The sequence below is a fragment of the Leucoraja erinacea genome, chromosome 3 (assembly GCF_028641065.1).
Source record: "Leucoraja erinacea ecotype New England chromosome 3, Leri_hhj_1, whole genome shotgun sequence".
NCBI lineage: Eukaryota > Metazoa > Chordata > Chondrichthyes > Rajiformes > Rajidae > Leucoraja > Leucoraja erinaceus.
In genome coordinates, this window is record NC_073379.1 from 43,861,707 (window position 1) to 43,875,180 (window position 13,474).

The 13,474-nt window shown below is 37.9% G+C and overlaps 1 protein-coding gene across 12 annotated transcripts in view; it reads left to right on the plus strand.

The window, feature by feature from the left end:
• Nucleotides 1-13,474, plus strand: part of LOC129695542 (nuclear factor 1 B-type-like) — a 291,616-nt gene that overhangs the window by 237,706 nt on the left and 40,436 nt on the right. For 10 of the 12 annotated variants that reach the window (XM_055632563.1, XM_055632569.1, XM_055632560.1 and 7 more), the window contains one exon: nucleotides 5,389-5,477. The exons of the other annotated variants lie outside the window; for them this stretch is intronic. In XM_055632563.1, coding sequence (XP_055488538.1) covers nucleotides 5,389-5,477 — 89 coding nt within the window. The remainder of the gene's footprint in view (nucleotides 1-5,388; nucleotides 5,478-13,474) is intronic. 12 annotated transcript variants of the gene reach the window in all.

The window sequence follows — 13,474 nt, forward strand, 5'->3', positions numbered from 1 at the left end:
CTTCTGAATGCCCAAAACCATTCAGCAACTAATAAATGTGAAATAAGTGATTAAAACATTTCCAAACTGTATATAAAATTACTGGAAAACATTTTAAAATAATGTAAGTATCAAATCACACATCAATAATTATTGAAAGAGTATCGCCTCATTGTTAACTTTCTTCCCAGGAGCTGTAACATTTCAGTTGAAGCATGCATGGGACTCTCAGTGACATTTGTGTTTTGTTGGTGGTTTCCACGTGGAGTCCAGTGACAGAATGTGCTAACAAATTCACTGTGAAGAATCTGTTTGCTAGTTTAGGACTTCCGTATTCAAGCATATGTGTTTGAAGGTCCAGAATCTGCTTGCATTTACCACGGGTAAATGCCAATAGTTTGTCAAGGGGTCAGCAGGGTTCAGTGTGTAGTATTAGCAGAGCCACAGCTTCCCAGTTTATTAGTATTGGTGTCAATTCAGAGTTGCCTGCAGATTAAAATCATGCCAACTCTGCATGCATAACTTGCAGACTACCATGTGATCCAATTTACAGAGCAGTTTAATCCACACTTAAATATAGGTGGTCAAGATTTGTGAATGAAGTTAAAAGCAAATTGGCGCATGGAGTGCTGAAAGATCTGGCCCAGTGCATGGCCATGGCTCTTGGATAACTTGGTAATTTTAAAATCTCAGTCAACTGAAGAAAGTAAAAATAGATCTGAGCTGCAAGTGCAGAACATGTAGAATATGGAAAATAAATGGCAACTTTATTTTGGCCTGTCTTGTCCAACTTCATGTGGCCTGCCTCTTTCATCACGGAACAATTTAGATGTTGTTTTGTGCAACCTCCAGGGAAACTCACCTGCCATTGCCACAAATCATTCCTGTTCCTCAATACACTGGTGATTGTGATTCTAATAAACAATTCTTTCAAGCCCTTGTAAAATGCAGCTGAGTTCTGTAGTATGATTTACGCTTGAGTATAAAGATTAAAGACAGCAGATTAAAATGCTGATAAAGACACAGAGATATTTGAAAATTGTGCTTAAAGCAGCCAAACTTGGATTGGGGACTTAACGTTCTCAATTCTTTTTTTTGTTAAGTACAAGATATACTGGTGATAAATTATTAAAACTACTTGAAGTTACAGCAGCAGATTTTGCGGGTGACCCCAGTACAAAATCAGTATTCTAATGTCAAGAGCAGGAGTCCATTTAGTTTCTAATAATTTTGTAATTAGTTTCACTTTCATGTAATAGATAAGGAGTTTTAATTAAAGAAAAAAATGCAGTGAATGAGACAAAATGTTCAAATTGGTTTTAACCAGAAAGAAAATTGTCATTATGCTGACATTGTGGATCTAGATTTGCCTAAGCATTTCTTTAAATATCATACATATTATAATATTATTAATTATTGGAATTTGAAATAAATTGAAAGTATAATGTGCAAATATATTTCCCCTTATCACTTCCTTGTATTAACTCAACATTATTGATTAGATCACGTTTCTAGAGTTTTTGAAATTGGATCTCATTTTCTCTCTGTTGAGAAATGAGAATCTCATTTACAGAGATCACATTGTAACTTATTTGAAGGATTAATTCAGAGATTTGTTTGGGAGGAAATGCTGGATTTTATTTGATTCCAAAAGAAAATCATTAGCTACATTTTTGTTTTCATTGTAGCGTTAGCATGTGATGTACAAATGTTGTATTTTATCTGTATGTTAGGGCTTTATGTTATTGTTTATTGATCCCTTTGGCTCATGCAAGTCTGTGGTTGTGTTAAGCCTGTCACTACCCTGTGTTGACAGAAAAAAGAATATGGGTATTCTAAAGATGAATTTGTTTTTGAATGGCCCTCCCTCCCAATTCATAATATATATACATGGAACTATCCCATTCAAATGAGTGAAATTGATCAGGGAAGGTGAAATCTAAAAAAACTGAGCTTGGCTATGATTGTCTTATGGTTGAACACTAGACTTGTGCTTTAGACTCACACACACTCAAGGCTACCCAAGCTGCCATCCTGAGCATTACTTGTAGACAGCGACTGCCAAGTCATTATTGGGGTCAAAAATAAAGATGTTGTCATACCATGCAGAAGAAAGATAATAGGCAGGACCTATGATATGAGCTGCTTGGAGTCTCTCTGCTTGTGAGATCTCCCTACACCCTGCCCATGCCTCCCAGATATGGGAAGGCAGGTGCCTTTGTGGGGAGTTTGGGCAGCTGGTCAAATCCACCAGGATTTGCTCCATGAGTCTATTGCATTGGTTGTTGTCAAAAATAAAGATGTTGTCATACCATGCAGAAGAAAGATAATGAATGTGAAGACTAATAATAAGGGGGGTGCACTGAGATGACTGGCTGTGCTTGAAGGGAATATCTGAAAAGGATACATCCAGTTGAGAAATGTTGGAGTGGATATCACAGAAGGACTGTTCTTAATCTTCCAATCCTCTCTAGATAGAGGGAAGGGGAGAATGCCATATATATCCACTCTCATAAAAATGGAGTGAAGAATTATACACAGCAACCAGAGTTTGATCAGCTTACCTTTATGGTGGGAAAGTTGTTAGATGTAATAATCAAGGAGAAAAAATAACAGCCACAAATTCGTGAAGAAAACTAGCATAAATTTGTTGAAGATGAAGGGGATGAGGTAGATGGATTTTCAGAGGTGTTTGATAAAGTACCACATATAAGTCTGATTCGAGAAACTGAAGTCTAGGTACATCATCGATATAACATCTTAGCAGAGACATAATAAATGTAGTACTTGAATCACCAAGGGATGGTAGGCAATGGACTAAGTGCAAGTATATAGATTTAGAGTGGCAAGGTGGCACAGCAGTAGAGTTGCTGCATTACAGCACCAGAGATATGGGTTTGATCCTGGCTTGGGTGCTGTCTGTACGGAGCTTGTACATTCTCTCTGTGACCGCGTGGGTTTCCACTGGGGTTCTCCAGTTTCCTCCCGCACTCCAAAGATGTGTAGGTTTGTATGTTACTTGGCTTTGGTAAAGATTGTAAATTGTCCCTAGTGTAGGATAGTATTAGTGTATGGGGATCGCTGGTCTGCACGGACTCGGTGGGTCAAAGAGCCTATTTCTGCACTGTATCTCTAAACTAAACTTAAACTAGAATGAATGGTTAGCATAGTCATAATGGACAAAAGACTGTTGACTTCCTGGCAGGAAATAGGTAGAGAGTGGACTGTTGTTTTTGATCGATATAAACAATGAAGACGTGTGCACAAGTTAAGATTTCAAGATTTGTGGTTGACACGAAACATAGACATGTGTAGAGATAGCAGAAGATGGTGGTAGGTTTCGAGAGAACACAACAGGCAAGTACAATGTGCAGATAAGAGGCAGGTGGCAGTGGAGAAAGAATGAAATTATGCATTCTGGCAAAAAGAATGAGTAAAAAAAACAAATCAACAAAGGGTATATTGCAGAACGGAATACATGGACCTGGGATTTTACGTCCACAGATCTTTAAAGGTAGGAAAGCAGGTTGAGAAATCAGTTAATAAAACAAATGAGATCTTAGGGATTATAAACATAAGTACAGAGCACAAAAGTGTAGAGATTATATGGAGTGTTTCTAAACACATCTTAAGCCACAATCAAAGTATTTCATCCATTTTGTTCACCATACATGACTGATTCTCAGGTCCTAGCCAAGGTGGACATTAAGATTTACCAGAATAATTTGAGGGATGCAGGTTTAAGAATAGATTAGCAAAACAGAGATTATGTTTCTTGACACAAAAAAGCATTTGAGGAGATTTGGTAGAGATGAACAAAATAATAATGTTAAAATAATAGGTAATAATTGGAATAACTGTTCCCTTCAGTGGAGGGGCCAGAATTCACAGATTTATAGTGAAGGATAAAAGATCTAAAGTGTTGTGTGGAAAAACTGGAAGGCAGAAACAGAAAATGTGGTGGGCTTGAAATGGTACAAGATGGCATCTAAAATGTGATGACTCTTGTGTACTGACTCAGTGTGGTCTACAGTCTTACACTCTTATACTTAGCATAATTGTGCCTACTGTATACTAGAATTGTCACTGACTGTATGCAAATAAAATAATTTCACCGTACTTAGGTACACATCACAATTGAATGCCATTGAACCATTGATTCAGATTTGACTGTGGTTTTCAAAAGCAAACTGAATAAACATTTAATGGTCTACACACAAATAGAGCTAAAGGTGGTTAAACAGGACTGACTAGATGCTTTGTAAATATCCACCACAGATCTGATGGGGTTTTTTGGCATAACAAGTCTATGAATCTAATCTACTCAAAATGGTACAAAATTAGTGGAGCTTTTTTTTTTGACTATACCATGGTTTCTGCTTAAGCTTTCCAAAGGCATGAACTTCTTTTGAAATGGGAATTATTTAGATCTCCTGGTATTATTAAACGCATCAGAATCTAGAAATAAATCTTTTGCTCCCTCTGAATCTTAAATATGTTATATTCCTCAACATTAATATTAAGTAGATAAAATTACTGAGTAAAGATCAGGTAAGAACCGATGAATTGTTGGATATGGAGATAAAGAGCCTCTTCAGAAACTTGCCTGCAGATAATTAAATTTAAAACTCAGCCAAAGTATTGAAATTTGTTCAAGAAACCAAATATAGTTTTCATGAGAGTACAATGAGCATCATTCAGTATCTGCTAATATTCCTCTTTTCTATGATTGATAAACGACCAGCAGTTCTAATTATAGTATTATAATACACTTCAAGCAGATGTAACAATGTTTTGATCTTATAAAGTTAAAAATAACCTTTTATTTGCATTATTAGTTATGAACGCATTTAAATGTGTGGTTTGTAAATATACTGAAATTTTAGATATGTGAAACCAAACTCTTTGTCAGATATGTTCCCACGTGATCTTTTTATGGAGAACTATGAGTGTCTGTAACTAAAGATGAATCTGAACCAGGGCATCATCACATATAATTTATAAAGATAGGGCAGAAAAACAATATTATTGATCCCAAATGTTACTCCTAAACACAATTCCTGGAACCATCTGCTGCGGAGCCATCCAAGATCACTAGGCTCCTACGCCAATTCTTCATAGCTCTACATTCAGGGTTTCTGGAGTGGACAAAATGAATTGCCAGTGCCAGCTGCATAAATTGTTCCCTTAAGCAAACAAAGTCAACATTTTCACTTGTTAACCTTTACCCTGTCTGTCTGTCTGGAATGTTGAACCAATGTGGTGGACTTTCTAATATTTCTTGATTGAAATCTGTATTGCATCTTAATCAGACTAATGCCTTTCTTAATGGAAGTGAATTTTTTGCATGTATTCTTGGAGTCTAGTTCTGCTCGACACCCAATCTCACTGATAGGTTTCAATTGACAGCTGAGGATTTGTGACTGGACCATGAATCAAAACGGCAGGCATTTATACCCCAGTGCCAGTGACGATACATTGGGAATTGCTTGGCAAAGGTAATATTTTAACTATTTCTAAAATCTACACATGCATATCAAAAATGAAGCTGCATTATCTCTTCTTGTTGTCCAGCATTAAGATTGTTATCATTTGGTTTAAATCAAGAGTCAGTTTCTACTTCAGCGTTTTCTAGTATTTTCAGTATGGTGGATTTGGAAATGTTAAACTGCTTGTATTTTCCCACACTCCTCGATGTAAACATGGCTGCCATCCTCTTCAGAGAATTAAATGTAAAACATCTGTTCAGATTACTGTAAGAAGACTGGAGCTGTGTTAAAGGAAAGTTTTTACAGAAGAAAATTTAACCCCTTAATGTTTGATACTCAGGACAATGAAATGCTTGTTTCATTTTTCATTTATAATTTATTTTGAAAAAATATATTTTTGGTTAATAATTATTTTGCTCTGCAGTGAAGTGGCACAGTGCGCTGGTACACCAGTATGTGAAGCTTCAGGTTTGTGACTCATAGGTCCCAGTCCCAACTGGCAGAACCTCTTATCTCAGCTGCCCTATAACACAGGGGGTACCAGCAACCTCCTAGGGCTACTGGTTAGAGAGGAAAGGCAAGCAAATGCATGCATATCCCAGGACTTAGTCAATAGCAAAGCAGTAGTTCTGGGAGCAAAATGTGCATTGACCCAGTCAAAGCTAGTGTATGAACCAAGTGACTTGGTGAATTATATAGAAAAGAAGTAACATATCACATCTCAGAATATTGTCTCAAGGCAAACACTGAATGACTGTGTGGTTAAAATACTGGACTATTTCTAAATATACAGGTACTTGCAATTGAATGCGCAAAATGCAACTTTGTGAAAACAAAACTAAGCTCCTTATTGAGCAACGGTGACATTTAACGATACTGTAATTGGACAGATGCAGGGCAGCAAAGAGGGATACTGCAGTCTTAAAAGTTGCAATTCCGATTTTTTTTTTAAGAGACGTGATTACTTTTTGTTAAGTGTGTGCAAAGTTAGACCCCAGCCAGTAAAGTAGGGAGACCTGTGTAGAAATGTTCATTAAGACTATACTTTGCACAACACTATTGGCTCTTGCATTTTTCTCTTTTGTTTATTAAGAATCATGTATATTCAAATTAATATTTAAAGAACAGTTACTAATTCAGCATTTTGAAAATTTAGGACAACTTTGTTTTTCATTTAGATTGCTAATTATAAAAGATAGATAGAATCACAGGCCAGATTATGTTTATTGTGCCTATTTAGTGTAAAATGTATGTGCAATGTTATACAATGATGGCAATGTATGTTTTTTAAAGGCATATTTCAAATAACTTGAGGTGATTTAACTGTGCATTAGATGTGTTTGTTTTTGTTTGCAGGTGCGATCACATTTCTAAAAAAAAATGTGCATTTTAGCATGGTTCTGTGACAGTTAAGCTGTGAGGCAGTTTTGTTTAAAGGAAGCCAAATGTGTGAGAATGTGTTAGGAGTATTTGCAGATTCTAGGCCCAGATGTAAGTTTCTTCTAAATCATAGATACAAATATGATTAGGCAGCACACCCAGTGTATAATTTTATTGTCGGACGTTTCATAGCCTGTTGTTACACTCTAGGTTTCTGACTGTTTAGTGACTGGTTACCTCATAGATATTGTGTTATGGGAAGGAGAAATCTGCCCAGCCAAATGAAAAAATGAAATTCAGTACTCAAATAGTTAATCCTTTTGCATGTAGCATCAATACTCATATTTCTTTTCCTTGAAAAAAAAATGTTTCTGTTTGACTATCCTGGCAAATACACTGGGTCAGCACTTCCTGCCATAAGTTTATGTTACTGCAGTAACTTACGTTAAACTTACAGTGAAGCAGCTGTTTTAGGCTGTGCTCTGGAGGAGCATGTTGAACTCAATAGTTGGATGTGAAAGACTCAAAAGATTGCTTAGTACTCTTGAATCAAAGTCTTTGGGAACAGAAATGCAGACTTAATCACTTATCCCTGCCTTTATTTTCCTTAGTACTGCAATTTAGATTTGCAGAACATTATCAAAAACTTTTGACTTCGTAGAAAGTGCGACAGGAAAAACTGTTGATTCTTTGTGTGAAGAAAAACTAATTAATAATGATTGTTTAAAAAAAAATACTGCCAAGAATCGCTGTACTTAGAAAATATCCTACATGATTAATGTAGCTGAATCCATCAAATGTTCACAGAAGTATGTGTAATTTTGTAGTTGCTCTTCTCAGGAATTTTGATTCCTGAATCCTAGATATGCATATGAAAGTAAATGGATTAATTATCCATTAGGAAGCCATTAGATAATATAATTTAGACTATGATCTATAAATTGATTACAGTGCATACTTCAGGTGTCCTTGTGGAAAAGAAGTTTATATTTGAGTAGAAGAGGAGTTGATACATGAAGATGAATATTTGTTTCTCTCTAATCATGGTCACGTCGCAAGCTGTCTGGTAACCAAGGGAAACCAGACATGATGTAATTCCAGATTGAACTTGAACTACAGGGACTTAAAAAAGGGGAACAATAGACCATAGCAATCAATAAAGTCTATTTTCCACATGATTATGTTTGGTGCTTCAAGTTAACCTTTATGGAAATGCTGGGTGTAAATGCTAAAGTGTCGAAAGATGATCCACAGACAAAATAGTAGAGCATTGAAACAACTTTGCATTAACACTTTCCTGAAAATCCCAAGATTTGGGGTGGATTAGAAAGTTTGGACTCTGCAGTAAGCTGGTTCACTGCTCTGTGGGCTCTTTGTTCTCTTCGGTCGGACAAATTTAATCTTTAGTTTCCTGTCAGATGACTTTGGCAGAGGCTGTGTGGGGGAGAAGATAGGAGGAGCATGCAACATAATTCAGAAACACAACACCAACGTTGCCCGGCACTGTGTGAAGACTGTTCTCAAGGTGGAATCTTTCAGTTACTAACTTTGCCTGGGAAATGGATTACAGAAGAAAATATCAGTGGAAAAATTTAGCGGTACAACAATTGAGATGCAGATTACCCTTCACGCTCATTAAAGATTCCAGTCGCAGTAGTGGCCACCTTGAGAATCCAGCAAATTTAGTCTTTAAGCAAATTAAATTATAGTTGTCCCAGCTGGAAACAAATGAGAATGTGCAAGTGGCCCCCACCACACAGCACACCGTTATCAAATAATTTTCTGAGAATTGAGGAATATGACTGGGAAAATAAGTAACACAAATATCACAAAAGCTTATTAGTGGAAACTTCACTTTCCCTTTGCAAACATAATGCAATAATGAGATTGAAAGTAAACACTTAAGAAAACCCTGCATGCATAAATAATTATCTTACATTGGAGAATTAGTAAAAAGAAACTGTTTATGTTCACTTAACGACAGAAGCTTTAGCTGCAGTCGAGACTGCGAAAACACTGAATAGTGAACCTTTACGTTCTTGAGTATTCAGTATCAGAAAAGAGTGCTCTTATGTTCTCTGAACAACACTGTTGAATTATGAATAGAGGAGGCTTTACCATGGATTGTATAGTTTTGTTCTGACATCTTTGATAAACTGGTTTATTTTGCTCTTTGCTCCCATTTTTGTAAGTTTATTTTCTGTTGGCTTTGATCACATGATTCATTTTAAAGATGCGAACTTGAAGCACTGCCTTTAAAATTAACAATGTGGCTAAGATCCTAGCTGTCCCAAGATTGGCATTTTACACTTTATATAAAAGAATAATGAATGACATGTTTTGATTTATTTTTATCTTTTGCTAGAGAATAGATTAAAAAAAAAAAAACTTTCTCATGAAGTACTACTTTCTCAACTGATTTTCCCACAAAGGTTTTTTGGCCTTTTTTCCGATGTGATATGAAATATCTTTCCCCTCTTCCATAATAGATTCCTGAGTGAATAAGAACATTTAAAGTTGCATAAGTTAAGCTAAGCTAAGTTAAGCTAAGTTACAGAGATAGGTTGAATAAGTTAGGTCTTTATTCTCTGGAGCGCAGAAGGTTAAGGGGGGACCTGATAGAGGTCTTTAAAATGATGAGAGGGATAGACAGAGAGATAGACAGAGTTGATGTGGACAAGCTTTTCCCTTTGAGAATAGGGAAGATTCAAACAAGAGGTCATGACTTCAGAATTAAGGGACAGAAGTTTAGGGGTAATATGAGGGGGAACTTCTTTACACAGAGAGTGGTAGCGGTGTGGAATGAGCTCCCAGTGGAATATGGTGGAGGCAGGTTCATTGGTATCATTTAAAAATAAATTGGATAGGCATATGGATGAGAAGGGAATGGAGGGTTATGGTATGAGTGCAGGCAGGCGGGACTAAAGGGGAAAAAAAATTTGTTCGGCACGGACTTGTAGGGCCGAGATGGCCTGTTTCCGTGCTGTAATTGTTATATAGTTATATGTTATATGGTTATATTTCTGCTTATGTGACATAAGATAATTATCATTGAATGTTGTTGGGTAATATTTCCTGATAAAATATTGTTTTATCCTTCAGACCACAACCACAGTGCTTCCAAGAATGATTCGATAATGATTAAAAGAAAGGATTTTGTCAAACTCTTGCTGTCTGGACTTTCTGATAAGTTGGTACACATAAGTGGGAATTGCCACTTCTATCTTTTGTAGCCAACTTTGTTTCAGAGCAATTATGCGCTTCAGGGTGTGATTTTCTTCTTTCTTCTTTAATAGGTGCAGGAGTAGGCCATTTGGCCCTTCGAGCCTGCACCGCCATTCAATATGATCATGGCTGATCATCCAACTCAGTATCCTGTAGCTGCCTTCTCTCCATACCCCCTGATCCCTTTAGCCACAAGGACCACATCTAACTCCCTCTTAAATATAGCCAATGAACTGGCCTCAACTAACTTCTGCGGCAGAGAATTCCAGAGATTCACCACTCTCTGTGTGAAAAAAGTTTTCCTCATCTTGATCCTAAAAGATTTCCCCCTTATCCTTAAACTGTGACCCCTTGTTCTGGACTTCCCCAACATCGGGAACAATCTTCCTGCATCTAGCCTGTCCAACCCCTTAAGAATTTTGTAAGTTTCTATAAGATCCCCCCTCAATCTTCTAAATTATAGCAAGTACAAGCCGAGTCTATCCAGTCTTTCTTCATATGAAAGTCCTGACATCCCAGGAATCAGTCTGGTGAACCCCTCTCTGTACTACCTCTATGGCAAAAATTTCCTCAGATTAGGAGACCAAAACTGTACGCAATACTCCAGGTGTGGTCTCACTAAGACCCTGTACAACTGCAGTAGAACTTCCCTGCAGTAGAACCTCCCTGCTCCTATACTCAAATCATTTTGCTATGAATGCTAACATACCATTCGCCTTCTTCACTGCCTGCACAACCTGCATGCCTACTTTTAATGACTGGTGTACCATGACACCCAGGTCTCGTTGCATCTCCCCCTTTCCTAATCGGCAACCATTCAGATAATAATCTACTTTCCTATTTTTGCCACCAAAGTGGATAACCTCACATTTATCCACATTATACTGCATCTGCCAAGCATTTGCCCACTCACTCAGCCTATCCAAGTCACCTTGCAGCCTCCTAGCATCCTCCTCACAGCTAACACTGCCCCCCAGCTTCGTGTCATCCGCAAACTTGGAGATGTTGCCTTCAATTCCCTCGTCCAGATCATTAATATATATATTGTAAATAGCTGGGGTCCCAGCACTGAGCCTTGCGGTACCCCACTAGTCACTGCCTGCCATTGTGAAAAGGACCCGTTTACTCCTACTCTTTGCTTCCTGTTTGCCAGCCAGTTCTCTATCCACATCAATACTGAACCCCCAATGCCGTGTGCTTTAAGTCTGTATACTTATCTCTTATGTGGGACCTTGTTGAATGCCTTCTGAAAGTCCAGATATAACACATCCACTGGTTCTCCCTTATCCACTCTACTAGTTACATCCTCGAAAAATTCTATAAGATTCGTCAGACATGATTTACCTTTCATAAATCCATGCTGACTTTGTCCAATGATTTCACCACTTTCCAAATGTGCTGCTATCCCATCTTTAATAACTGATTCTAGCAGTTTCCCCACTACCGATGTTAGACTAACTGGTCTGTAATTCCCCATTTTCTCTCTCCCTCCCTTTTTAAAAAGTGGATGATCGAAAGATCTGTTGGAAAGTATGTTTAGAAATGTTGCTAAACTGGCAGAGCTGTCAGTTACAATACAATACAATACAATTTTATTTTGTCATTTAAACCTCATTGAGGTTCAAATGAAATGTTGGTTCTGCAGCCATACACACAAGAAAAAGACCCAAGACACAACACAATTTACACAGACATCCATCACAGTGCATCTCCTCCTCGCTGTGATGGAAGGCAAAAACTTATCCCTCCTCTGCATTCCCCATTCCCCTCCCGATGTCAGAGTAAAAGCCCCCGGCGTGCGATGGTAATTGTACCGCAGCCATTAACGCCGCGCCGGGTGGTGCAAGGCCGCACTCCGGGTCTTGTTGTTGGACCCCTGTATTTTACACTGTAAAATAACAGTCATACCTGCTAAAAGTGCAGGGTGTGTAATTTGTTTCAGAAATTGACACAGATGGTGTAGTTATGCAATTATTAAATGGCATGAGAGGGCAAATGACTTCTTGTGAACCCATTTACAAATTATCAGTGTCCAAAACTGAAACCACTTTTGGAGGCCAACATACAGGAGTTTAGCATAGCATCTGACACAAAGGAGGATTCAAAGGTTTGGAGCAGGTGAAGATTTTAGATGTAATAAAAAGCAGGGACATAGAATACACCAGCACTTGCACAGTCTCATCCAAGCCACACACCATTCTGACTTGGAAAAGCAACACAGCTCTTTCATCATTCCTGCAACTTCCCACTTATCAGAACTGTGGACTACTCTGACTGACAATGATGGCTCACCACTCTTTGCACAATGCACTGGGGGCTCGCTGTAAATGTGGTATTTACGGCTTTCCCCACATCCCAATATATGAACACGTGGAGTCAAGAACAGAAAGATAACACCAGGTTATACAATTTCTGGAGAAATTATAATATCTTCATGAAATTCAAATGAGCAACTGTAAATGTATTCAGATAGCCTTTAAAAGGTTAGAGGTCTGGATACACAACCTCTTTTCGAGTAGGTGGGGTGCTCATAGGTTGCTGATTGAAGCCATTTCTCAGAACTGCTGATTTCTGGTTACGGCCGTGATCGTTTAAAATGAAGTAATTGAGTGAACTAATTCCTGGTCAATTGTACCGTCAGTCCAGGAATGTGCCATTATGCAATTTACTGTGCGCCTCATAGTTTGCATAGCACGATTTGGAACAGGAGAAGATGATCACTGTAAAGGAGGAAGTTATAACACTTACACATAATGATTGAAACATAACACTGAATGCATGGAAGTTGTGAATTAAGTTTCAAATATTACCTCAAACTTCCTAAGGAAGGCGTGGCATGTATTTGGGCAATATATTTGGGCATTAGAACTAGGCCTAAGTTCATGATAAGCATTAACTATGGTAGGCCCCATCATTTAACCTCTGCATCCCTATGCATGAACTACTTATACTCTCTTATACTTCCCTATACTCATTGGCTTACAGTTTCAGTTTAGTTTAATCAATCAATCAATCAATCAACCTTTATTGTCATCTTGCAAGCATCAGTTGTACAGTGCAAAATGAAAAGACGTTTCCCAGGGAATAGCGGAGCATCGCACATTAAATTTAAAACGTTTCACACATAATAACACTAAAAACAATCCAGTCCCTGATGGAACAGTATAAATAAATAGTTAAAAGCAGGTAAAACACAACGTTAAAATACAATAAACCAATCATAAAAATGTCCGGGGCAGCTGATTTGAGTGGCAAGTGCCAGTTATTAAAGTGTCCGTGCCAGCCGCAGAATCAAGTGACTGTGAGTACAGAGTGACTGTTTAGCAGCCTCACAGCCTGTGGTAGGAAGCTGTTTAGCAGTCTTGTAGTCCGGGCTTTGATGCTTCGATATCTCTTGCCTG